The 24,805-nt window shown below is 39.2% G+C and overlaps 3 protein-coding genes across 3 annotated transcripts; all 3 read left to right on the top strand.

The window, feature by feature from the left end:
• The first annotated feature begins 185 nt into the window (after positions 1 to 185).
• On the top strand, positions 186 to 6,591 carry LOC131968734 (arachidonate 12-lipoxygenase, 12R-type-like). The gene is made up of 15 exons (XM_059329737.1): positions 186 to 202; positions 410 to 582; positions 1,004 to 1,208; positions 1,367 to 1,448; positions 1,692 to 1,814; positions 1,961 to 2,064; positions 2,620 to 2,786; positions 2,949 to 3,092; positions 3,239 to 3,442; positions 3,608 to 3,694; positions 3,808 to 3,977; positions 4,863 to 4,984; positions 5,127 to 5,227; positions 5,773 to 5,943; positions 6,143 to 6,591. Exons 2-15 carry the CDS (start codon positions 430 to 432, stop codon positions 6,320 to 6,322), a joined length of 2,013 nt encoding a protein of 670 aa, XP_059185720.1. The 5' UTR covers positions 186 to 202; positions 410 to 429; the 3' UTR covers positions 6,323 to 6,591.
• Positions 6,592 to 11,037: 4,446 nt separating this feature from the next.
• On the top strand, positions 11,038 to 14,795 carry LOC131971896 (hydroperoxide isomerase ALOXE3-like). The gene is made up of 7 exons (XM_059333598.1): positions 11,038 to 11,260; positions 11,653 to 11,857; positions 12,016 to 12,097; positions 12,230 to 12,248; positions 12,345 to 12,488; positions 14,220 to 14,378; positions 14,616 to 14,795. Exons 1-7 carry the CDS (start codon positions 11,108 to 11,110, stop codon positions 14,793 to 14,795), a joined length of 942 nt encoding a protein of 313 aa, XP_059189581.1. The 5' UTR covers positions 11,038 to 11,107.
• Positions 14,796 to 15,631: 836 nt separating this feature from the next.
• On the top strand, positions 15,632 to 23,105 carry LOC131966094 (polyunsaturated fatty acid lipoxygenase ALOX15B-like). Its single transcript, XM_059328548.1, has 14 exons — positions 15,632 to 15,840; positions 16,956 to 17,160; positions 17,314 to 17,395; positions 17,666 to 17,788; positions 17,888 to 17,991; positions 18,190 to 18,356; positions 18,519 to 18,662; positions 19,023 to 19,226; positions 19,567 to 19,653; positions 19,761 to 19,930; positions 21,700 to 21,821; positions 21,963 to 22,063; positions 22,589 to 22,759; positions 22,926 to 23,105. The coding sequence occupies exons 1-14, from the start codon at positions 15,688 to 15,690 to the stop codon at positions 23,103 to 23,105; spliced, it is 2,013 nt and encodes a 670-aa protein (XP_059184531.1). The 5' UTR covers positions 15,632 to 15,687.
• Positions 23,106 to 24,805: the final 1,700 nt, after the last annotated feature.

Below are 24,805 nucleotides of genomic sequence, written 5' to 3'. Positions count from 1 at the left end.
ACTCTATTCCCATCATCTTGTGGTTTCACAAGTGCACTTATTGTTTGTACATGTGAAACATTCCTTTGCCAGAGATGACTATTGACTTTTCCAACTGACTGGACACTCCCTCATAACTGTACATATAAAAAGAGGAATCGGGCTGAGATATCTTTTATCAAAAGTTCAGTCCATGAACAGAACTTCTTGGTCTCCTTTTCAGGTAAGAGGCTTTTTGAAATTACTTAAGCTAGCAAAGAATTGGCTGTAAAAAGTAAAAAAGACGATTTTATTATTAGTTATTATAATACCTTTTTCCAATGCCCTTTTCATTCTGATACCAGGATTTTTAATAATTTTTTCACTTTCATGTAGTGACAGTTAACCTAATCAGTGCTCAGAATGGTTATTAGTATTCTCTGCCCTCCAGGATTCTTCTGCTGAGTGAAAATGGTGACTTACAAAGTGACCGTATCCACTGGATATCTTGCTGGTGCCACCACTTTCAACAATGTCTTCATTAAGCTGGTGGGTACGGACGGGGAAAGCGAACACAAGTGGCTCATGGGCTTAAAAGGAGCTTCATCTTTCATGAAAGGAGTAGTAAGTCTAAAATATTTCTCTCTATGTTTAAATGCATCACACTATTCCTCAAATTTGCCTATAGGGACATTACACATTGCATAAAATTGTTTATTTTTATGCAATTTTCTACATTCTGAAATGTTTATTAGGATTTAACTGCTTTTCTTTGTTTATCAAATAACTTCATCATCACGCCTTGTTTTCTTGACTGGCTTTGAATGATTTATCTTGCTTTATCTCTTCCTTTTTCTTAATGGAACACTTAAAGCTGTTCAGCATTTTTGATGGTGTGCTTGCATGATATTTGCATTCTTTTGAGTTCATCCACATGGTTTATTGCACTTAATTTAAGTAGCTTTGGATGAAACATGAGCTTGATTTAAGTAATGGGAAGTGTAAATCTTCAAATCAAGTCAAATCATTTCTGTCATTACTCCAGGTGTCTAGTTTTTATGTGTGCTGCCCTGCCTCCCTTGGAAAGCTGGTCCTGGTAGAACTAGACAAACAGCGTCTCCCACTGTTCCCTGAGGACTCTTGGTTTCCTACCAAGGTGGAAGTTAATTCTCCTGAGGGAGACACCTACAACTTCCCCATCTACCGCTGGATCACTGACAGCGAGGTGCACCGCTTCAGAGAGGGAACAGGTTTGTGGAAATTTTCTTTTCTTTTCTTGTATGCTGTTCACTGACTACAAAAGACATAAATAGACACATAGACACATTCTGACTATAAGGAGGCTGGAGTAAATTTAAGCCTACAGATTTTATATAATAACATTGTCAAACTTGGTTCTTTCTTTTAGCTCTGACAGTCTTTGAAGACAACCATCATCTCGGCAGGTACAGTCGGCAGCAGGAGCTGATCCAGCGAGAGAAAGACTATCGGTGAGAGATTTTACACAATTTAAATCTATAACATCATTCCAATCATCCGCCACCTTTGGTTGAATGTATTCAAGATAATATAAATAGCAATATATGAGAGTTCCATCAGCCAGGGTTTATGAAAATGCATTTTATTATAATATATGCGAAACTGTGTAAGTTATGGTTGATTATAACTGCAGATACACTGGGAACTAGACTGTGGAAAGTTCCTCACTACTCTGCTTTTCTGTATTTTCCCAGCTGGGATGTGTATGTAGAGGGAATACCCCACTGCATAAAGACAGATAACCCTCTTGACCTGCCTTGTGAGGTCCGCTTCTCCTTCACAAAGACCACAGAGTTTCTCTATACTGCATCCACTGGGTGAGGACCTCGAATTTTATGTTATACATCTAAATACATGTTATTTTTTGTGCATCAAAGCACTAATTCCTTTGACGTACTCTAAGGTTAAGCCCTCACTTTCTGTCAGATATCTGTGTCCTCATATAAGTGTTTTTTTTCTCCAGGCTGGCTGAGCTGCAACTGAAGGGACTGTCTAATTGCAAGGAAAAGTGGACTGATATTGATTCTATCAATCGTGTGTTCTGCTGCAAACGGACTGAAATATCAGGTACTAACATGGTTGTTTGATAAATTACTGTTCTGGTATGTACTGGATAATACTGAATGCTGAGTAGCCTATTGGTGTCATAATTTCAGGAAGGCAGGTTTGGACCTAGATGCAGTTTCATGATGAGGAGCCTGCAGAAAAATGTTTGATTATTTATTTATTTATTAAAAAGACTTACAGGTCAAAGTTAAAATTAGGCAGGAAACAAATAAATGGAAATAAAGGAAATACTGAATCACTGCAAACACTAGAAACAAGGGCAGGGACAGTGGATGCAAGGAATGATGACCATGAACTGACTCTGAAAAAGGGAAAACACACAAGTTCAAAGTTGTCTAGGAAGTGCTGGACACCTTGTCCAGCAGAACTGGAGACCTTGGGCTGATGGCATATGTAACTTAACGTGAAGAAGTATCCTAATTTTAGGCGTGGCTCGTGTGGAGCACATTGTTTCCCATTTTCCAGTTTCACCTGCAGTGTACACTTAAGTTGATGTCAGTCATAGAGTAAGATTTATTGCCAAAGTTTGACACCTCAACTCTGGTCTTTCTCCAGAATATGTCCAGGACCATTGGAAGGAGGACGCTTTTTTCGGCTACCAGTTTCTAAACGGTGTCAACCCCATATTGATCCGACGCTGTTCAGCTCTGCCTGGTAACTTCCCTGTCACTGACAACATGGTCTTCCTCCATGGTCAGAGTAGCTTGGCAGATGAAATGAAGGTGATTATGTTGAGCCTGATTGGTTTCTGGGTTAAAATCATGTTTTGCCTCATGACATTATGAACTGCTTGTTGATCTTACATATTCACTCAGAATATGCAATATCCAAACTGTATGCATGAGATTCAAATCATTTTCTATTCTCCCTCAAATTTTATACAGAAAGGCAACATATTCCTGTGTGACTACAAGCGTTTGGATGGACTGAAAACAAACACCATCAATGGGAAGAAGCAGTACTTGATGGCTCCTCTGGTCCTGCTCCACAAAACACCTGATGATAAACTGATGCCAATTGCCATTCAGGTGAGATTAGCACTTGAATATATTTGGGGATTTGGGGGGAACTAATGACAAAAATGGAAAGACCACATCAAGTCCAGTCACTTTTATTTGTAGAGCCCAAAATCACAAAATTCAAAAGAACCACATCCCCCTTTCTTCTCCTGCAGCTGAAGCAGACTCCAGCAGATGACAATCCCATCTTCTTCCCTAGTGATTCTGAGTACGACTGGCTGATGGCCAAGATTTTTGTGAGAAGTGCAGATTTCAACGAGCATCAACTCAACGTTCACCTGCTGCGCACTCATCTGCTGGCTGAGGTGTTTGCAGTGTCGCTGCTGCGCAACCTGCCCATGGTGCACCCACTGTACAAGGTAACTGAAGGGAGAACACTGAACTGAGTTGTAGTTTTCTTCTTTCTTGTTCCAAAGTTGATGGATCATGATGTTTTAGTGTGTATATAGTTTCCTTTTTTTCATACTGGTATGGTTGGCTGTTAACATATAAACGTTTTTAACAGAGCTCCCTCTCTCCCTCAGCTCCTCATACCCCACACTCGTTACACTCTGCAGATCAACCACTTAGCTCGACTTGTTCTCATATCTGAGACTGGAGTTTTCACACAGGTACGATAAGACCAACATGCTCAGTAGACCATTACCTAAACAGTGCTTTGCTTCAATATATTGTGCCATTTTTGTCTCTAACTATTGCCCTTCCATATTTGACTTCTTACTAGTTTGCAGCCTCTGGTGGGGAGGGTATGATGACACTCCTGCAGAGATCTCTGTCCTCAATGACCTACAGCTCTCTCTGCATACCAGACGACATTGCTGAGCGTGGGCTGGAGGATGTGCCGAACTTCTACTACAGAGATGATGGACTCAAGCTTTGGGATATCATATACAGGTAGTAAAGCTGTCCAAATATTGTAGAATAAAGCCCAATTGACCGTTCGCAAAAAAAAAAACCTCCCTAGAATGGTCCTTGTCCAATCCTACCTTAGCAACCGTTACTAAGAGGTCCGTCAAGCTTTGAGCTCTGGGCAAGATGGTGAACCGGTGTGCCTACGGGATTTGTAAATCTGACACCAATTACCCTAAGAGTTTAGCGAGAGGAGTCGGTTTTTCCCCTTTTCCATTGGATTGTGCTACAAAACTCTCAGCCTCTGTAGCACCAGTGCTATGAGCAAAAAAAGTTAACATACAGCTCTGTAATGTATAAATCAATGTTGAACATAACGTCCCAACAGGCCATTATGAGGTTTTTTTATTTTAATCTTCGTAGCATTTTGTGAATGGGCAGCCTGCCTTGCGGAGGTATTACCCCAAAAAGAATCGCTAACATTCACAAACAGTCAGTTCTGCTCTGTCTACTAGCTAGCATAGATAAAGTTTGTAAAACTGTGCAGCTTCATCAGAAGTGATGAAATGTGTGCATTAGTAACATTCATAGGCGCTAAAGGGCATATATTTGAACTTTGAAAACAGGCCGAGCCTTTATGCTAATTTACCATAACCCTGGATGTAGCATATTTAATGCACATTTGTCTAAATGCACATCTCAACTAGTAGGCATGTGGCACATTTTCCGTAATGTCAAACTTTTCCTTTAAAATTGTATGATCAACTGTGTAACATTGCACCCAAAAATCACACAGCTGATCATTCTTAAGAGATGCTCATTAAATTGTCTCTCTTGTTAAAATGTGTGTCACTGCTATTGCAGTGTGTACAAAACATTGATTGTTATCCAAGGAATGTGTTTCACATAATATATCCACATTTCTCGAAGGTTTGTGCAGGGAGTGCTCCGCTTGCACTACAAGAGTGACGCCGAGGTCCGGAAAGATTCTGAACTGCAGAAGTGGATTTCGGACATTTTCGAACATGGATTCCTTTCCCAAGCAAACACAGGTAGGCTTTAAAGAGGAGCTTGATCCCAATGATGACAAATGTGCATATTTATGAGGTGTTTTATTATTACAATTTACACATATGTTAAAGTTTTGCCATCTAGATGCTGTAAGTAATGCAGTCTATGACCTGTAATTCTCAGGAATCCCGCAGAGCTTTACCACCGTGGCCCAGGTGGTCAAGTTTGTCACCATGGTGATCTTCACTGGCTCAGCACAGCACTCAGCTGTGAACACTGGGCAGGTGAGTCATTTTGATTTGATGGATAATACAGTTGCTATATTTTGTGGAATTTTGTGGAAGAGATTTTGCAGGTCTCTTTTGAACCAGACAAAAATGGATGAAATCCGGCCTTGAGATGTCTTGAGGATTGTTTGCAGGCATTTGATGCTTTGAGTTAAATGCAACAAATGCTAACACACTGACAATGACAATGCTGCCATTTACAGTTATGTGCACTAATATAACAATGTCAATTTAACATGTAACCATTAAAAAGGTGCTAATTAGCAAAAAAACAAAAAGTCAGAGGATCACCAAAGTTGTTAGGATTAATCTTCTGGGGATCTTGAATGTCTGTACACATTTTAGTTCAATTTCTTGATGTATTCTCATGGACTCTGCATCCTGGTTGATCTGGACCCAACTATCCTTTTTCCCAGCAGGCCACTTAACTCGACAATGTTCAGATTACCTGACTAAATAAGTGTGAAGACATGGCATGGCTTTAAAAAAAAGTATTAATCAAAGTTAATTTCATTAATTCGTCAATAATTCTTTCATTGCAGTATGACTATGGTGGCTGGATGCCCAACACTCCCATCTCCCTGCAACTTCCTCCACCAACCACAAAGGGAACAACAAGTGAGGCTACGATGCTGCAGACGTTCCCTGATGTCAACACAACAGTTCAGGGAATGTCCACCATGTGGCTGCTCAGCAAGCAGTCCTCTGACTTCGTAAGTGCCTGAAATTTCATGAAAAAATTACATCTATCAAATTTATGTTCAAGTTGTTTAAAGTAGGTTAAAATGTCATTAGAGCCTTAATATCCTGTTTGAGGCACTTGAGTAAATTATATTGCTATAGTTCATGTTTGAAAAACACTGAAACATTAGTGGGCGAAAAAAGTTTTTAAATGTATTTTTGTCTCATCAGGTGGCTCTCGGCCAGTACCCAGAGGACCATTTCAGTGAGGAGGTTCCCTGCAAGCTGATAAAGGCTTTTCAAGGAGAGCTTCAAGTGCTCAGTGCAGTCATCAAAGCCAGAAACAAAAGTCTGGAGGTCCCATACACATACATGGATCCAACTGAGGTAGAAAATAGTGTAGCCATTTGAATATCGGAAGGTGTGACCTCCTCAGCTGTTAGCCAAATTCAGCTTCATAATAACCAACGTGAAAAAGAGAAGAACTGCATGTTTTAACTGATACTACAGTGAGAAGAAAGTACTACATGTCATCATTTTAGGCTTATATTTTATTTCCATACCACCTGTTTTATGTAAAAAACAAAATGTGAAGCTGTTAATTTTGAGAAGTTTCTTCTCAAGACATGCATCTTTCCTGAGAAAATATGACAATTTGCACTTGACTGTTGTAAATGGACTATTGTTCTATGTTTTTCTGTCTCAGGACAATAATAAATGAATCAATTCACATCATGTGACGTTGTAATGATAAAACTGATTAATTTGGATGAACCGTGGAGGTGAATATTATCAGCAGAAAGTCAGAAATGTCCATCTCTTAACACATACTCTTGTTTCTCCATCTTTACCTATATTACCCCTTTACGACCAAAGTATTTCCAGGGCCAGTTCAAAGCCCTGGTGCTAATGCTGGTTCGCAGTTGGTTCAACTTGCTAACCAGCTTTGAACCTGTTTTGCTTTACCAAAGGCTAGAGGCCCACGTCATTACGTCACTGTTACCGTCTGTATATGTCTCCGCCCTCTCGACAAGTATAACAATAACGGCAGCCTACATCGTTTCTACAACACATCTGTGCTGTTCATCTTGATGGACGCCAAAAACATTCTTATTGACACTGAACGTAAGATGTTAATGTTGGCCTGTATAAATAAGGTGCTAACGTTACATTAGCCTAGTCTGTGGTTAGCATGCTAGTGATAGCCCGCTAACGTTAGCATGCTGGCTAGCCCCATATCAGTTAAACAAATCAAATAAATGAATGATACATGTTTTAGTCGGTCTCTCTCAACGCCACTGAGTTGGTCTTGTTGCTCAGATAACCCCGCCCCCAGCCCCTGACGTAGGCAGTTCGCGGTTCAAGACCAGCAGAGGATTGGTGCCAATGTGGAACCAGTTTTCCTAGCAGAGAGCGATTTTTATCAGTCGAAAACCAAAGATTGAGCACTGGCCAGGCTTGGTAGACAAGGGGTATATGAGATTACAGGCACGTTAAACAGTATACTGTACATATACAGGATGTATTACAGCTCATTTCTTAGTTATCATTAAATACAGTTTATCTCTATCTCTTGTATAATCAAACCGTTACCGTCATTACTCCAGGAGTCTAGTTTACCATATCCTGCCCTGCCTCGATCGGAAAGCTGGTTCTGATAGAGCTAGACAAACAGCGTCTAACACTCCCAGAACACTCTTGGTTCCATGCCAAGTTAGAAGTGAAATCTCCTGAGGGAGACAGCTACAACTTTCCCATGTACCGTTAGATCACTGACAGGGTGCGCTGCTTCAGAGAGGGAACAGGTTTGTGGAATTAGCTTGTACGCTGCTCACTGACCACAGAAGACATAAAAGAAAGACGAGTTCTGCAAGCCGACTGTATTATATCAACAAATTAAAACTTGAATGGGTTCTTCTTTAAGCCCTGAGAGTATGTGACGACAACCATCATCTTGGCCTGTACAGTCGGCAGCAGGAGCTGAACAGGCCTGAGAAAGGTTATTCCTGAGAGCTCAGAGCTTCTTCACATTTTAACTTGATAACCTCAAAACTAAAATGCATCCAAACCTCCGCCTTTGGTTTAATATTCATGATATATCACACAGTTAACTACAGCAAGTTAACCCAGAGACCACAACACAAGTCTTTCTGCTAACTTCAAAGGCAAGAGGAACCAACAGAGTGAGTCTGCACAAAGACACTAACCCTGGACTACAACACCATCTGCAATTGTACTCACTAAAGGACTGAACCCAACAAGGAATTGGTAGTAAGTTTTTCCAACACACCTGTGAACCGTGAGACACACATAAGTGGGGCTCAGGTTTAAGGCATATGCCTACCCCAATGCCTGCCTATCAAGGCAATTTAAGGCATCACAGTAAAGTCTTTCTGCTTTTATCTTCTAGGCTGGCTGAGCTAAAACTAAAGGGACTGACCATATATTGATTATATTGCTAAAAATGAAAAAGGAGCTTAATCTTAGCTGTAATATACGTATGTGCAAATGTATCGACTATTATTGAAGTAATTTAATTTAATTTAGTCATTTAGACATATTTAAGTATTATGTTTTTTATCCTCTGTAATTCTCCTGAGTTTTGCCACCGTGGTTGAGGTGGTCAAGTTCGTCACCATGGTGATCTTCACTGGCTCAGCACAGCAGTCAGCTGTGAACACCAGACACTGGAACAATGTAACACTTTGACCAATTATAATGTGATTTTTTTTGTGCATTGAGGTGCATTGTAGCGTTACTTTAGCAACAGGTAAAGGTTTCTTAATAAATCACCAAGAGTCAAGGGAGAGCACCCAAAAGACGTGAGGGAAATCCACATAACATTTTCACTATAAAATATTACCCAGTTTCAGCAAATTCAGTAAATGTATTAATATTACTAAAATCTACTAGTAGCATGCTATATTACATCATTACTTAAAGTAATGTATTCCTGTAACGTGTTATCTTTATGGTGTTACACCTAAATCTCTGTTTGTGTTATCTGAGACATATACTGAGACATATTGCACCCATAAAGTGCAGTAAAGTTTACTTTAAATTGATCACCAAAGTCATGAGTATTCATCCTCTGAGGAACATTATTGTCTGTACAAATAGTTGTTGAAATGTTTCATTGTGGAACAAAGAAGTGGAACGACTGCTCAGCAGTTCGCCTCGGCATGACTTTGAAAGTTTTTAATTGCCAGAGACATCACGATGCAATACAGTAATTACATAATTGAAGGACATTTATGTCCAAGTTGTAGATCAACATGTCATTGGAGCAAAAATATCCTGGTAAAAATAAACTTTTCAATTTTATCATTCATCTCTTTAGGGCCCTCTTGGCCATTACAACAGACAACCCATGCAAGCTGTTAAGGCTCTGCAAGGAGAGCTTGAAGTGTTAAGTGCAGTCATCAAAGCCAAAACAAAAGTCTGGAGGTCCCATACACATACATGGATCAGGCAAGGGAAGAAAATAGTGTTGGCATTTAAATATCAAAAGGTGTGACCTCTTCAGCTGTTGAGAAAACTGAGAAAGAGAAGAACTGCATGTTTTAACTGACACTACAGTAAAAAGAAACTACTCCATGTGATTTTTGTATACTGATAAGTGATTTTTATGCACCTGATTGATTTAGCTGTGGTTAAAAAATACTGTTCTACATTGTCTCAAACATTTTAAATCTTCTATATAGTGTATTAATGAATATACAGATGTAAATACAAAATGTAAAGCTTTTTATAAACATATGTATCTTTCATAAACACAATATGAAACTTGGCATGTCTGCTCTCATTGGACAATTGACCTATGGCTAAGCCACACCCCCAAACGCGATGAGCCAATCACAGTGCGCATAGCTAACTCAATACACTCGGACATTCTCTGCTTCCACATCCATTGAAATGCATTGGAGTTAGTCCGTTTTCAATCATTTTTATGTGTTTTTTGTTGAGATTTTAAGTTTAAAATGGTCAAACGGTGTGCATGGGGTACATGCAACTCTGACACAAGGTATAGCCCAATAATATGGGAGCAGTAACCCGGTTCCCTATGGCAGTGATTCCCAACCGCTGTTCCGCGGCACACAAGTGTGCCGTAAGAAATCAATATCTATCAATATCAAATCAAGCGACTCTGTCTTAACGAGCGCTAACGAGGTCGGCCGGCTCGTTAACAAGAGCCTCTTGTTAACGAGCCGGCCGACCTGTTAGCGGCAGTTAGCTACAGTTAGCTCTGTAGCAGTACAGTGTGTATGTGCTGCTGCTGCAGGAGGTGTTCACTTAGCGATCTCTGTTTATTTACAACAAGCACCGGAATGAGCGGGGTGAAAAGGGGTGAAAAGACGAGTGAAAACCTCTAACCTGTTAATGAAGGCCCTTTTGGTGACTTCGAGATGATATTTCATTTTTCTGTCTCCAAAAGTGATTAATTGCCTCCTGTGAAATTTCTCTGACTGTCACAGCTGCCATAGCGCCCGTCAACGAATGTTGACAGTTTGTCCGAGTGAGTGGAGGGGGCGGGGCTTAGCCATAGGTCAATTGTTCTATTCATTTCTGTCTAAATAGAGGCTGAATGATACATGGAGAAAGCTGGCTTATCATCAACAAATCAGCTATAGCACTGCCATAAAAATGTTTTATCATCTTGTAGTTTCGCAAGTGAAGTTATTGTTTGTTCCAACATTTCCAACATTCATCCACCATAGATGACTGATTACTTTAGTACTGTCTGGACACTCCCCCAGAACTGTACGTATAAAAAGAGGAATCAGCTAAGATAACTTTTATCAAAAGTTAAGTTCATCAACAGAACTTCTTGGTCTCATTTTCAGGTAAGAGGCATTTTTAAATTTTTTGTTAGCAAAGACTTATACGGAAGAGGATTAGGTTCACAAATGAAAAAAAATATATCTGAGATTTGACTTTATTCTCAGAATTCTGCCTTTAAAGTCAGAACTCAATTTTTTTTTCTTCATGTGTGGCCCTAATCCTCTTCCATAGACTTAACTTTAAAAAGTAAGTTAATTAATTATTCTATAATACAAATGCCCTTTTTATTGCCATACTTATATTATATTTTAATCATTTTTTGAACTCAGATTCAAGAAGTGACAGCTAACCTTATCAGTGGTCAGAATGGTTATTATTATACTCTGCCCTCCAGAATTCCTCTGCTGAGTGAAGATGGTGAATTACAAAGTGACCGTATCAACTGGTAATCTCTCCTGTGTCACCACTTTTAGCAATGTCTTCATTAAGCTGGTGGGCACAGATGGGGTGAGTGAACACAAGTGGCTCATGGGCTTAAAAGGAACTTCATCCTTCATGCAAGGAGTAGTAGGTCTGAAACAATTCTCTCTATGTTTAAATGCATCACAATATTACTCAACTTTGCCTGTATGAGATCATAGGGACATTAAACATTGCATAAGATAGTTTTTTAATGCAATTTTCTAAATTAATTCATAAATATTTTTATTAGGATCTTACATCTCTTCTTGGTTATCAAATAAACTTTATCTTTACGTTATCTGCCTTGTATTCCTCCTTCTTCATGTTTTTTATTGGAACACTTGAAGCTGTTAAGCATTTTTGATGGTGTGCAGCATGATATATGCATTCTTTTGGATTCAACCACATGGTTAAATGTGCCTAATTTAAGAAGCTTTGGATAAATTTAGGTAATGAAATGTATAAATGTCTTCAAATCATGTCTGTCATTACTCCAGGTGTCTAGTTTTTATGTGTGCTGCCCTGCCTCCCTTGGAAAGCTGGTCCTGATAGAACTAGACAAACAGCGTCTCCCACTGTTCCCTGAGGACTCTTGGTTTCCTACCAAGGTGGAAGTTAATTCTCCTGAGGGAGACACCTACAACTTTCCCATCTACCGTTGGATCACTGACAGCGAGGTGCACCGCTTCAGAGAGGGAACAGGTTTGTGGAAATTAGTTTTTCTTTTCTTGTATGCTGTTCACTGACAACATAATACATAAATAGACACATAGACACATTCTGACTAGAAGGAGGCTGGAGTAAATTCATATCTTCAGATTTTATATAATAACATTGTCAAACTTGGTTCTTTCTTTTAGCTCTGACAGTCTTTGAAGACAGCCATCATCTCGGCAGGTACAGTCAGCAGCAGGAGCTGATCCAGCGAGAGAAAGACTATTGGTGAGAGATTTTACACAATTTAAATCTATAACCCCAAAACTAACATCGAACCCAATATTGATCAGACGCTGATCAGCTCTGCCCGATAACTTCCCTGTCACTGAACATGGTTTTCCTCCGTGGTGGATTTAGCTTGGCAGATGACATGCAGGTGATTGTCTTGACCTTGATTGGTCTTAGTATGAGTAATAAACATGTTTAGCCCCATGACATGATGAACTTCTATTCTCCCTCAAATTTTGAACAGAAAGACAACATATTCCTGTGTGACTACAAATGCTTGGATGGACTGAAAGCAAACACCATCAATAGGAAGAAGCAGTACTTGATGGCTCCTCTTGTCCTGCTCCACAAATCACCTGATGATAAGCTGATGCCAATTGCTATTCAGGTGAGATTAGCACTCAAATATAGCTCATACTGACCAAGCTTTAAAGGACCAGTGTGTCAGATTTAAATGAAATATTCATTCATTATCCTTATCAGCCTATCTGAACTTGGTTCATGAGGGGCTGGAGCCAATCCCAGCTGACATTGGGCGAGAGGTGGGTTACACCCTAAACAGGTCACCAGACTATCACAGGGCTGACACATAGAGACAGACAACCATTAACCCATTTAAGCCGGGAAAGCATTACCGCATTTCTACCATTAAGACCAGGAGTGCTGTTGCACTATTCTACCATTAAGGCCGGGAAAGCGGATAAGTCGTTTTGTAGTATTTGTAGTTTTTTTCTACCTATTTTCGGTCTCTTGGACAATGAAATGCATCAGAATACATGCGGGAGTGTCGCAATGCAACATGGGACTTTTCCAGAACTTTGAAATCATGGCGGAAAACGACTAAAGTAGAGGGAGATTAGAAGTAAGTGATGGAAGCGATCTTGATGAAAACAGCATCGGCCATTTTATTGCTGATCCGGACTTTGAACCCTCGGATCCAATCGACCGGGATTTATGGATGAGGATTATGTTTTTTGACGACACATTTTCACCGAAGAACAGACAGATTTGTGGCCATCTGGAGATAATAACAATAATACTACTAATTGATTGTGATGATGATATAAGAAATCATGACTGTTTATGTTTTATATTACTTTATGCATCATTGAGTACCCTGAAAAGTGCAATATAGATAAAATGTATTATTATTATTATTTATTACTATTATTATTATTATTTTTATTATTATTTTTTTTAATTGTTATTTTATTCGCTACGTGAACACCTCCTGCAGCAGCTGCACATACACACTGTACTGCTACAGAGCTAACTGTTAGCCTATTAGCACTGTGCTACTGTGCACCTCGTTGCGCGATGCAACACTATGAAAGGGCTGAAAATCACTTTGCCTTTACTTTGCCTTTGCGGGATCACTATGAACGCCCAAGGGCAAAGAGCTGGCACAGATCTTTCCAGCAATATAGTGGGGATTTGTGGAACCACACTATGAAAGGGGGTCATGTTTATTGTCGCTTGTGACTACTCGCTACTTTGTCTGCTTTTAAAAATGGTGCGTGTTGTTGTAGCGTTGAGTACTACGTCATATCCTGCTTAGCGTTCTATCCAATCAGCAACCAGGCTTTTTTTAGGGGAGAAAAACGGACCTGCTCTTTGACAGGGCCAAAAAAAGTCTGGTCAAAAGACTGCTCAGGACGGCTCATATTCAAATTAGGGGCGTTTCGGTGATTGAGACCCGCCTCATTCCAGGTATTGGACATTAATGGAAACACCCCTAATAATACTTATACAACAATAAATCGAGATGCCATGTTGGGAGGTGAATGGAAATGCTGCTGCATTTATTCCATATCAGTTCAAATTCACAAATGAACCCAAGATTCACATTTGGCAAGATTCCAAGAAATGTAAGCTTTAAAAATTAAAAAATAGGATTAATCCTCTGGGGATCTTGAATGTCTGTACAGTGTTTTTCTATGTAGTCTCATGGATTCTGTGTCCTCATTGATCTTGACCCACTCTCTCTTCTTTTAAGCAGCAGGACACTTGACCAGGGGACGTGCTGATTGGCTGGCTTAGGAAGGGACTAAAGAAGTGCAGAGACATGGTGTGGCTTTCAAAAATATTAATCAGTCATCTCTTTGTTCTTTCATTGCAGTATGACTATGGTGGCACTCCCCTCACCCTGCAACTTCCTCCACCAACCACAAAGGGAACAACAAGTGAGGCCACAATGCTGCAGACTTTCCCTGATGTCAACACAACAGTTCAGGGAATGTCCACCATGTGGCTGCCCAGCAAGCAATCCTCTGACTTCGTAAGTGCCTGACACTTCATAAAAATTTAAATTAAAATCTATGAAATTAAGTGGTATAAAGTACATTATGATGTAATTAGAGTTAACTCTAAACTCTGACCTAATGTCCCTTTCAAGCTACTGGCATGATTACTGCTCATTTCCTACAACTGTACATTATTTTGCCAATATTTTATGTTTGAAAAACACTGAAACATTGGGGGAACATTTTTATTTATTTATCTTTGGTCTCATCAGGTGGCTCTCGGCCAGTACCCAGAGGACCATTTCAGTGAGGAGGTTCCCTGCAAGCTGATCAAGGCTTTTCAAGGAGAGCTTCAAGTGTTAAGTGCAGTCATCAAAGCCAGAAACAAAAGTCTGGAGGTCCCATACACATACATGGATCCAACTGAGGTAGAAAATAGTGTAGCCATTTGAACATCAGAAGGTGTGACCTCCTCAGCTGTTAGCCAAAATTCAGCCTAATATCAACAAAGTTGAGAAAGAACTGCATGTTTTTAACTGATACTGTAATGGGAAGAAACTAATGTCTGTGATCATTGTTGGCTGATCTGTGATTTTCATACCACCTGACTGATAACTGTGGTTATATGTATTGTTTTATGTATAATACAAAATGTGAAGTTGTTACTTTGAGAAGTTTTCTTATCAATTCATGAATCTTTCCTGAGAAAATGTGACAATTTGCACTTGTCTGCTTTAATTGTCCTATTATTCGATGCTTTCTTTCTCAAAACAATAATAAATCAATCAATTCATGTCATGACACAGTTGTAATAATAAAGCCGATAAATGTGGATGAACCATGTCGGTGAACATTTTATCAATTATTTAAAACAAATATTCTTAGTTGACTGTGATGGTGTCACATTCAACAGTTAGAAGCTGGGCTATCTTTCATCAAAGGAACTAAGGATGCATGAAGACATAATTACTTGCATCGTCTTCCTGTCCTTTTACAAAAGCGGTAATAGTTCTATCACCAGATGGATATTGCAACTGACTAGATACTCCCACAAACCTGGATGTATTTAAAGAGGCATCATTTACTTTTATCAATAGAGCAGTTCATTAGAGGAACGTCTTGGTCTCATTAACAGGTAAGAGAGATGCTTTATTAAATGTTTCAGTGAGTGACAACTAGCCTGTAATTGTTACATTTTTCCTCAGCTGTTATAGCCATTTTTATCGTCATAATAGTATTTTTAATTTGCAATCAGGTTCATCTTGTGAGTGTTAATGCAATCATTGCTGAGATGGAAATTGTTACTCTCTCCCCACAAGGATTCTTCTTCTTCCTAGAGTGAAAATGGTTGATTATAAAGTGACTGTGTCTACTGTGGACATTGCTACTGCCTCCACTTTCCACAATGTCTTCATTAAACTGGTGGGCGAAGATGGGGAGAGCGACCATACGTGGCTTATAAGCCTTAAAGGGGCACTATCCTTCAAAAGAGGAGCAGTAAGTCTGAAACATCCGTCTCTTAATACATAACACTCTTGTTTTTCAACTTTACCTCTATGAGATTACAGGCATGTTAAATGTCAGTTTAGAGACCAAGATGGGCAAGGACAGTATGTGTGCCACTTAACAAATCTTCAACTTATGACCATATGGTGACCAAAGCAGCAAAATATCCCCAAACTGGGCTTCATAAAGCTGGAGTTTCATGCAGTATGTTTATAATATATTATGTCGTTGTATTGTTCTACATTCAGAAATTGTTTGGTTATTGTTGGGATGGCACTCCAGATGCTCTAATGCAGGGATTCCCAAAGTGTGGTGCGTGGACCCCTGGGGGTACACGAGCTGCCGCTAGGGGGTGCACGAGATGAAAAATGTAATGGCAGTCTGATAATTACACAATTACATTTTTTTCCCCACACAATAAAGATGTGTAAATAAATTTCCTTTGTAAAATGTCAAATAAAAAACTCTAATATTAATAAATAAATAAATGCAGGCTATTCAAAATGCACTTCATCTTAAAATGAAGCGTAGAAGAAGTTATCTTCTTCCATTTTTTCCAACCTGTGTTATGATGACGGGTTGTGCTAGCTCCACGCTCATTTAAACTTGCTGCAATTTTTGTTCAACGCGGCTCAAAATATTATAACATTTTCCCAACTTATGTGCTTTCTGCCTCTGATCCTGAGCCTGTCATCATCCTCTTTGCTCTTAAAAGTGGAAGCTTGCGCATAACTTTGCATTATATTGAAACTGTGTTTCAGATGAATTCAAATGCAAGAGCACATTGTTGTGATCGGGATTATTTTGTTATATGTGTGTTCTGGTCATTTGAGCATGATTAAACATGCCGCCTTTAATATGGCTATAAAAAAACGTATTGCATTTTGTGTTTTTTTTTGAAGGTGTGGGGGATTGGGGGTGCGTTAACCCGGTTGGGACATAGAAGGGGGTGCGCAGATAAAAAAAGTTTGGGAACCGCTGCTCTAATGTATACCCAAATGTTGATGTGTCCCTTTTCAATGTAAATCACTTTGGATTGAAAGTGTCAGCTCAATAAATTTAATATTTGGAAGTTGTTAAACCATTTTTTCCCCCCATTTCTTCAGGTGTCTACTTTTACCGTGTCCTGCCCTGCCTCTCTTGGAAAGCTGGTCCTGATAGAGATAAACAAAAAGCATCTCCCACTGTTCCCTGAAGACGATTGGTTCGCTGCCAAGGTGGAAGTGAAATCCCCTGAGGGAAACACCTACAGCTTCCCCATCTACCGCTGGATCTCTGACAGCGAGGTGCACCGCTTCAGAGAGGGAACAGGTTTGTGGAAATTAGCTTGTCTGACATCTTGTTTGCTGTTTACTGACCACCACAAAGACAAATTCTGACAACAAAGAGGTTAGAGTACATTCATGCCAACAAACTGTATACAATATATCAACTATTTAAAACGTGCACGGTTCCTTCTTTAAGCTCTGAAAGCCTATGAAGACAACCATCATCTTGGCCTGTACAGTCGGCAGCAGGAGCTGATCCAGCGAGAGAAAGACTATCGGTGAGAGCTCAGAGATTTTTCACATTTTAACTTCATAACCCCAAAACTAAAATGCATCCAAATCTCCACCTTATGTTCAATATTCGTGATATACAATGATAGATTAACCACCATATGGCATTGTAACACCTGCCAGGTTTTATGAAAATATATTATAAATGTTTCAAATTTGCAACATTGCATATGTGCCAAGTATGATGCCTGCATATTCTAAACTAAAACTGCAGATGCACTGTTCCTCCCTACTCTGCTCTTCACTCTAATTCCCAGCTGGGCTGCGTATGCTGAGGGAATACCTCACAACATGAAGGCAGAAGACCCTGATTCTCTGCCCTCTGAGGTCCGCTTCTCCTTTACCAAGCAAACAGAGTTTCGATTTACCGCGCTTACTGGGTGAGGACGTCAGATATCTGTCTATCTATGTAACTAAGTACCTTCCTACTGAAGCAATTTAATGCATCATATTAAAGTTATTTTTGTTTTGTTTTCTAGGCTGGCAGAGCTCCAGATAAAAGGACTGGCTGATAACAAAGAGAACTGGCCTGACATCGATTCTATCGATCGGGTGTTCTGCTGCAAACAGACTGACATATCAGGTACTGACATGGTTGATTAATGAAATACAATCAAGACCCTGACAACTACAAACAGTGTCCAGACATTTCTCTAAATTATGTGTAACACATCGTTTTTCCACTTTCCAGTTTTAAATTCATTCTACAGATAAGTTGGTAGCAGCCCTAGAAAGCCCAAAGTTTGAAACTCACCAAAGTTCTTCTCTGGCCTTTCTCCAGAATATGTCCAGGACCATTGGAAGGAGGACTCTTTTTTCGGCTACCAGTTTCTAAACGGTGTCAACCCCATATTGATCCGACGCTGTTCAGCTCTGCCTGGTAACTTCCCTGTCACTGATGAGATGGTCTTCCCCAGTGGACAGTGTAGCTTGGCAGATGAAATGAAGGTGATTGTCTCTACCTAGATTAATCTTGAGAGTCATGTTTTGATCCATGACATATTCAATTTGAAACTGCACTGCAAAGGCCCTTACATGTTGACTTGTCACATGTAATATTAGCACTGTATGCATGTGAAACAAATCATTTGTTACGGTCACCACAAACAGAAAGGCAACATCTTCCTGTGTGACTACAAGCGTTTGGATGGACTGAAAACAAACACCATCAATGGGAAGAAGCAGTACTTGATGGCTCCTCTTGTCCTGCTCCACAAAACACCTGATGATAAGCTGATGCCAGTTGCTATTCAGGTGAGATTAGCAAATATACCTAATAATACAGCAGTATGTCAGGAAGTGATCCTCCTTCCAGGACGTATAGATGTCATATACACAGTGCAGACAGAAATATCTTTCGTAGCCTGCTCATTCTTTCCCTTTGTCAAAGACAAGATAGTTTAAACGCACAAACATTGATGATGAATGTAACACTAAATAAAGTAGGGATTCAATGAAAATACAAAGCAATTAAAGGAGTATCTGACGGTAAAGCATGTTAAACCTTTAGTAAACAGGCAAACAGTTACAAAAAAATTACTAAACAGTTTTGAGCAGTTCTGGTAATGGATTGAATAGACTGAAAGAACCACATCCCCCTTCCTTCTCCTGCAGCTGAAGCAGACTCCAGCAGATGACAATCCCATCTTCCTCCCTACTGATTCTGAGTACGACTGGCTGCTGGCCAAGATTTTTGTGAGAAGTGCAGATTTCAACGAGCATCAACTCAACGTCCACCTGCTGCGCACTCATCTGCTGGCTGAGGTGTTTGCAGTGTCGCTGCTGCGCAACCTGCCCATGGTGCACCCACTGTACAAGGTAACTGAAGGGAGAAAACTGAACTTACTGAAGTTTTAGTTTCTACTCTTCCAAGTCAATGGATCATAATGTTTTTGTGTGTATATATTTTCACGTATTTCCCACTGGTACATGGTTGGCTGTTAACATATAAATGTGTTGTGTCATGTTTTTAACAGAGTTCCCTCTCTACCTCAGCTCCATACCTCACACTCGCTACACTTCACACACTTTTTCAACTGGTCAATTTTGTTTCTTCCAAAGTTGATGAAGTGTGCATATATTTGTTTTTCACAGTGTCCAATGGTATAAAAGCATACATTTTTCTTACCTTTTTAACAGAGTTCCCTCTCTCCCTCAGCTCTTTGTACCTCACACTCGCTACACTCTGCAGATCAACTTCTTAGCTCGAAATCTCCTAATATCTGAGAACGGAAGTTTCACAAAGGTACCAAAAAAAACAACATGCACAGTAGACCATTACCTAAACAATGTATTTTTTTCTCTTAATATTTCTCTTTCACTATATTTCTTACATATTTGACTGTTCTGTAGTTTGCATCTTCTGGTGGAGAGGGGGTGACCACACTCCTGAAGAGATCTCTGTCCTCAATGACCTACAGCTCTCTCTGCATGCCAGAAGACATTGCTGAGCGTGGGCTGGAGGATGTGCCGAACTTCTACTACAGAGATGATGGACTCCAGGTTTGGGATATCATCAACAGGTACTGTAGCTATTCCTGATTTAGGAAAATTAGAGTCAAAATCATGTTGGCTTTGGTCTCTTATATCTTTCAGTTGGTTTCCTCATAAAGGAATTTCTTTCAACAGTTAGGCTGCAACACGCTGAACCTATTTTGTAATTTATCTGAAGGTATCAACTACTAAACTGTCACGTTTGACCTCCGTCTCTCCTATTCCCCTTTAGTCTGCTCTTTACCAAGGGTTTCTTTGCGTCACTTCATTCAGTTGGTCTATCTCAATGCAACTGAATGCAATTTCCTCTTAACAGATTGTGTCGAAACACATGCTCTTTTGTAGCGGTCACTGTGATTTCTGAGATTTCTCAGTGTATCACAACAGAATGGCAAAGGCCAGGTGTTAAGTAATAAAAGTACTCAATGTCTTCTTCCACATAACACTGTGGGACTGAACCTTTTTAGAAAAGGCAATCACTTACTTTGATATTGCTGATCAGGTGTTACCTCACCTTAAACACTCTCAGAGTCTCAAGCCATTTAGAGCAGCAATACAGCAGTTTTCAGCTGTTTGATGTATTGTTTGTTTGGCATTTAAATGTCAAGTGGCCTAGGCGTTAGATTAAGAATGCCTTAAAGAGATGACAGTACAGGGAATGGATGATCTAAAGTTTAGCTACTGCCTCTTGATTGGCATTTAGCTATGAAATGTTCTAAATGTCGCTGTCTGAACTACTTTACCTCAGCGAGATGAGAGGAGAGAAGAAGCATTCCCATACTTAAACACTGAAGGTGTCAGTTTCTATATAAAGCAATCACCAGTGTGGTTAAGTCCTGTAGCTCTGACAGGTGATGTCCAAATGTAATAATTTGTCATTATGGCAGAGAGGGCTGTGTTGGAATGTGAGAATGTGAAATATCAGACTAGGCATAGCCAGACTAATTTAAAATGTGCATTAGTTTGGAGCCTTTCAATTACATTTTGATTTCCAAGGGGCATTGTCGTTGGGCACGGACAAAAAGCCTCTGAAAAGATTTACAACCAATCAGAGCAATGAAACGTGACACCCCAACCAAAGAAGCATGCGGAGTAGTATTGAGTGACACAGGTTGGTTGGGGATGTGCTTGGTCCGTGTTCTAGAAATGACAGAAGTTTGATTAATATTTGATCAGCACTGCCTAGTTTTTACAGTTTGGTCTGAGTTTCATGAGTCATGCTATCAAACCCGCCTCATTTAAGATAAAAGGTTGTAATTGGCCTGTTCAGAGCCTGGCCATCTATAGGACATTTTAAAGAGCAGACAAAGAGCAGGCTCCCGGCCAGGAAAACTGGTTCAACAGTGGCACCAACTCTGGACTTGAACTGCTCACGTCAGGCTCTTGGGGCGGGGTTATCTGACCAACAAGACCAACTTGGTGCCGTTGAGAGAGACCATCTAAAACATGTATCATTAATTTTTTTGATTTGTTTAACTGCAATTTGATTGATACGGGCAAGCTAGCCGGCTAACGTTAGCCGGCGATCTCTAGCATGCTAAAGTTAGCTGGCTAGCATTAGTCCAACATAAACATCTTATTTTCAGGTTTAATAAGAATGTATTTGGCGTTACTTTAAAGCTGTATGATCCACTTTGTTGAATATTGCACCAAAAAAAAAGATCTGATGATTCTGAAAAGATTGACATTAAGTTACAAAGCTACAAAGCTCAGACTACTACTAAAGTGTGTATAAGAAAGAACAATATAATTCAACTAGGGATGTGTTTTACATTTCACCTATCTACATTTCTCCAAGGTTTGTGCAGGGAGTGCTGGGCTTCTACTACAAGAATAATGCTGAGGTCCAGAAAGACTCTGAACTGCAGAAGTGGATTTCGGACATTTTTGAACATGGATTCCTTTCCCAATGGAGCTCAGGTGGGCTTTAAATAAAATCTTATTAATAAGAAATGTGCACATTCATGTACCATTATACAATCATAATTCAAACATAAGTCAAACTTTGAAAAGTCATCTAGACAATTTTAATTAATGCAGCTCATTCCCTCTGTTTCTCAGGAATTCCACAGACTTTTACCACCGTTGCTGAGTTGGTCAAGTTTGTCACCATGGCGATCTTCACTTGCTCAACACAGCACGCGGCTGTGAACTCTGGACAGGTGACACCCTCTGATTTACTGGGTTGCTCAATTATCATCTTATTTTTGTAGAATGAATTAAAGAGGCTTTGCAGTTTTTGCAAGTCTTTAATATAAATAACAGTTTACAGCCATGCTCCCAGGTCTGTGAGGCTGCAACTAAAAGCAACAAATGCTCACACACTCAAAATGACTTTTTCAATTATAATGTTTACTAAGATCACAACCTTTCCTTAACATGTTATCAAGCGGACATTTGGTACTGGTGAGGTTGATGGAAAGGTCATTAGTTTCGCAGGTATTTGATCATAAACCAAAATATTGGACAAATGATGTAAAGTCTGAGTATCACTAAAGTTATAATCCTGAGGTCAACATGAATGTCTGAACCAAACTTGACAACAATCCAGCTGAAAGTTGTCATGATATTTAAAGATAAACAAGAATGTTAACCTTATGGAGAAAAAGCAGGGGAGTCTGACTCAGAGACTCACATGGCTTTAAAAAATAGTAATCAGTTTTCTGTCAATAATTCCTTCATTGCAGTATGACTATGGTGGCTGGATGCCCAACACTCCCCTCACCCTGCAACTTCCTCCACCAACCAAAAAGGGAACAACAAGTGAGGCAACGATGCTGCAGACATTGCCTGATATCAACGCAACAGTTCAGGGAATGGCCACCATGTGGCTGCTCAGCAATCAGTCCTCTGACTTCGTAAGTGTTCAGAACTTCATGAGAATAATCAATAACATTTATTTTTAATATGTGTCCAAAAATACGCTCTTTGAGCAACTGAAAGAAATATTGCTACTACAACTGTGTATTATATTGCTAGTAGTCTATGTTAAAACTTTTTTTTAACATTTTCTAATCTCATCAGGTCCCTCTCGGCCAGTTCCCAGAGGACCATTTCAGTGAGGAGGTTCCCCGCAAGCTGATCAAGGATTTTCAAGGAGAGCTTGACGTGTTGAGTAAAGCCATCAAAGCCAGAAACAAAAGTCTGGAGGTCCCATACACATATATGGATCCAACTAAGGTAGAAAATAGTGTGGCCCTTTGAATATCAGAAGGTGTGACCTCCTCAGCTGTTGGCCAAAATCCAGCTTGATATTAACAAAGTTGAGAAAGAGTACTGGATATCTTTATCTGATATCATAATGGAAGAAACTATTGTATTTGATCATTGTATGCTGACCTGTACTGTCATAATGCACATCATAAATCTTCTTAGTTTGTCAATGAATATAAAATCAGAATATCATGGAAAAGTCCATTTCCAGTAGTTCAAGTCAAATAGCCCCAACCAAGTATTAAGTGCATAGCTGGACATACTTTTCAGAGGCCAACATTCCCAGATTAAACATACTTTTTAGGTCTTCATTAAATATAAGCCATAATCATTAAAATTAGAAGAAATTAAATAAATTAAGACATGAAATGTTTCAATCTGTGTGTCACGGATCTATATAATGTGTTATTTCCACTTTTTGAATTGAATTACTGACATAAATAAACTTTTCTATGATATTCTAATTTATTAAGATGCACCTGTACAGGACATCTTATCGAAAATCAATTACAAATGCCATTGTAATGTAATCATATAAACACAAATATATGTCATGAAAAAAATGGGTCACTTTGCCCCTCATTGGATTATTATTCTTTTCTGTCTCAACACAAGAATCCATTATTTTTTCTGGTACGATACAATATGTCCATTGCATAAGTAACCTTTCGCTGTATAATTGAGCTTCAGCCTATTCTCTAGGTGAGCCTGTGCCCCCATGTTCAAAAGTGCCCTCTTGGATGGCTCTGTGGTAGAAAAAATGTCATGAAGTGCCCTCTAGGCTGCCTCCACACTAATGGGTGCCCTTAAGATTGAGAAAACACGATGCACTGCCATATATAGGCTGCCCTACGTGCTCTAAAATGTTTTGCACCCTGGTGGCTTTTTTTTCACCCCTACCCCTCAGACAGCCTGAGTCCACATCGTGCATATGAATATAGAAGTCATGTGGTTGATTTGTCCTTTCATAATCATAGCAAAGCCCTAATTAAACCCAGTGTCAAAACTTAATTTAGGATATTGTTCATAATGATTAAAAAAATAAACTCTTTGATTTCTTGATTAAAACTGAATAATTTGTCTCCAAATTCTAAAGAGTCTTCATATTATAGAAATTTTGCTCTTATCTTGTTATGTTGTGTTGCTGTAGTGTTCATTTGTGTGTGTGCCAAATTATACTTTCTGTTAATTAAAAAAATATGATAAGTGCCTGGGAGATTGTTATTACTATCATCATCATTAACCACATACATTGTCTTCCATTGTTGGTATTATTGTTTACTGAAAGTGACTCTCAAAAACCAAACTGTACTTTTAAAGAGGCTGACCAATAAAGATCAGTGTTTTCAGAATATACATCAGTAGTCTGATTTTCTACAACAAAATCTTTACATTTTATTCTCAAAATTTGTATATTTTTTTCAGAATTTTGGTTTTTAAGTCCATTAATTAATCAGTTAACAAATTCTGGTTTTAATATCACAATCATTTTATGTCAATTTTTATAATAAACCTGCATATAATAAAACAATACAGTTGCCATTTCATATTTTACTGGCTCAGGGAACATAATGATAATTATATCCTGTTACTCTTCACTGGATAAACTTTTGAATGGAGGAACATTTGTGAATGAAATTATTAAAAAGCATTATCCATCAATACAACCCAATACAGATCATAGTCACATG

This window comes from Centropristis striata, chromosome 1 (genome assembly GCF_030273125.1).
Source record: "Centropristis striata isolate RG_2023a ecotype Rhode Island chromosome 1, C.striata_1.0, whole genome shotgun sequence".
In the NCBI taxonomy this organism is placed as follows: domain Eukaryota; kingdom Metazoa; phylum Chordata; class Actinopteri; order Perciformes; family Serranidae; genus Centropristis; species Centropristis striata.
The sequence above is the reverse complement of the archived record's forward strand: the minus strand, read 5'-3'. Positions and strand labels throughout refer to the sequence as shown.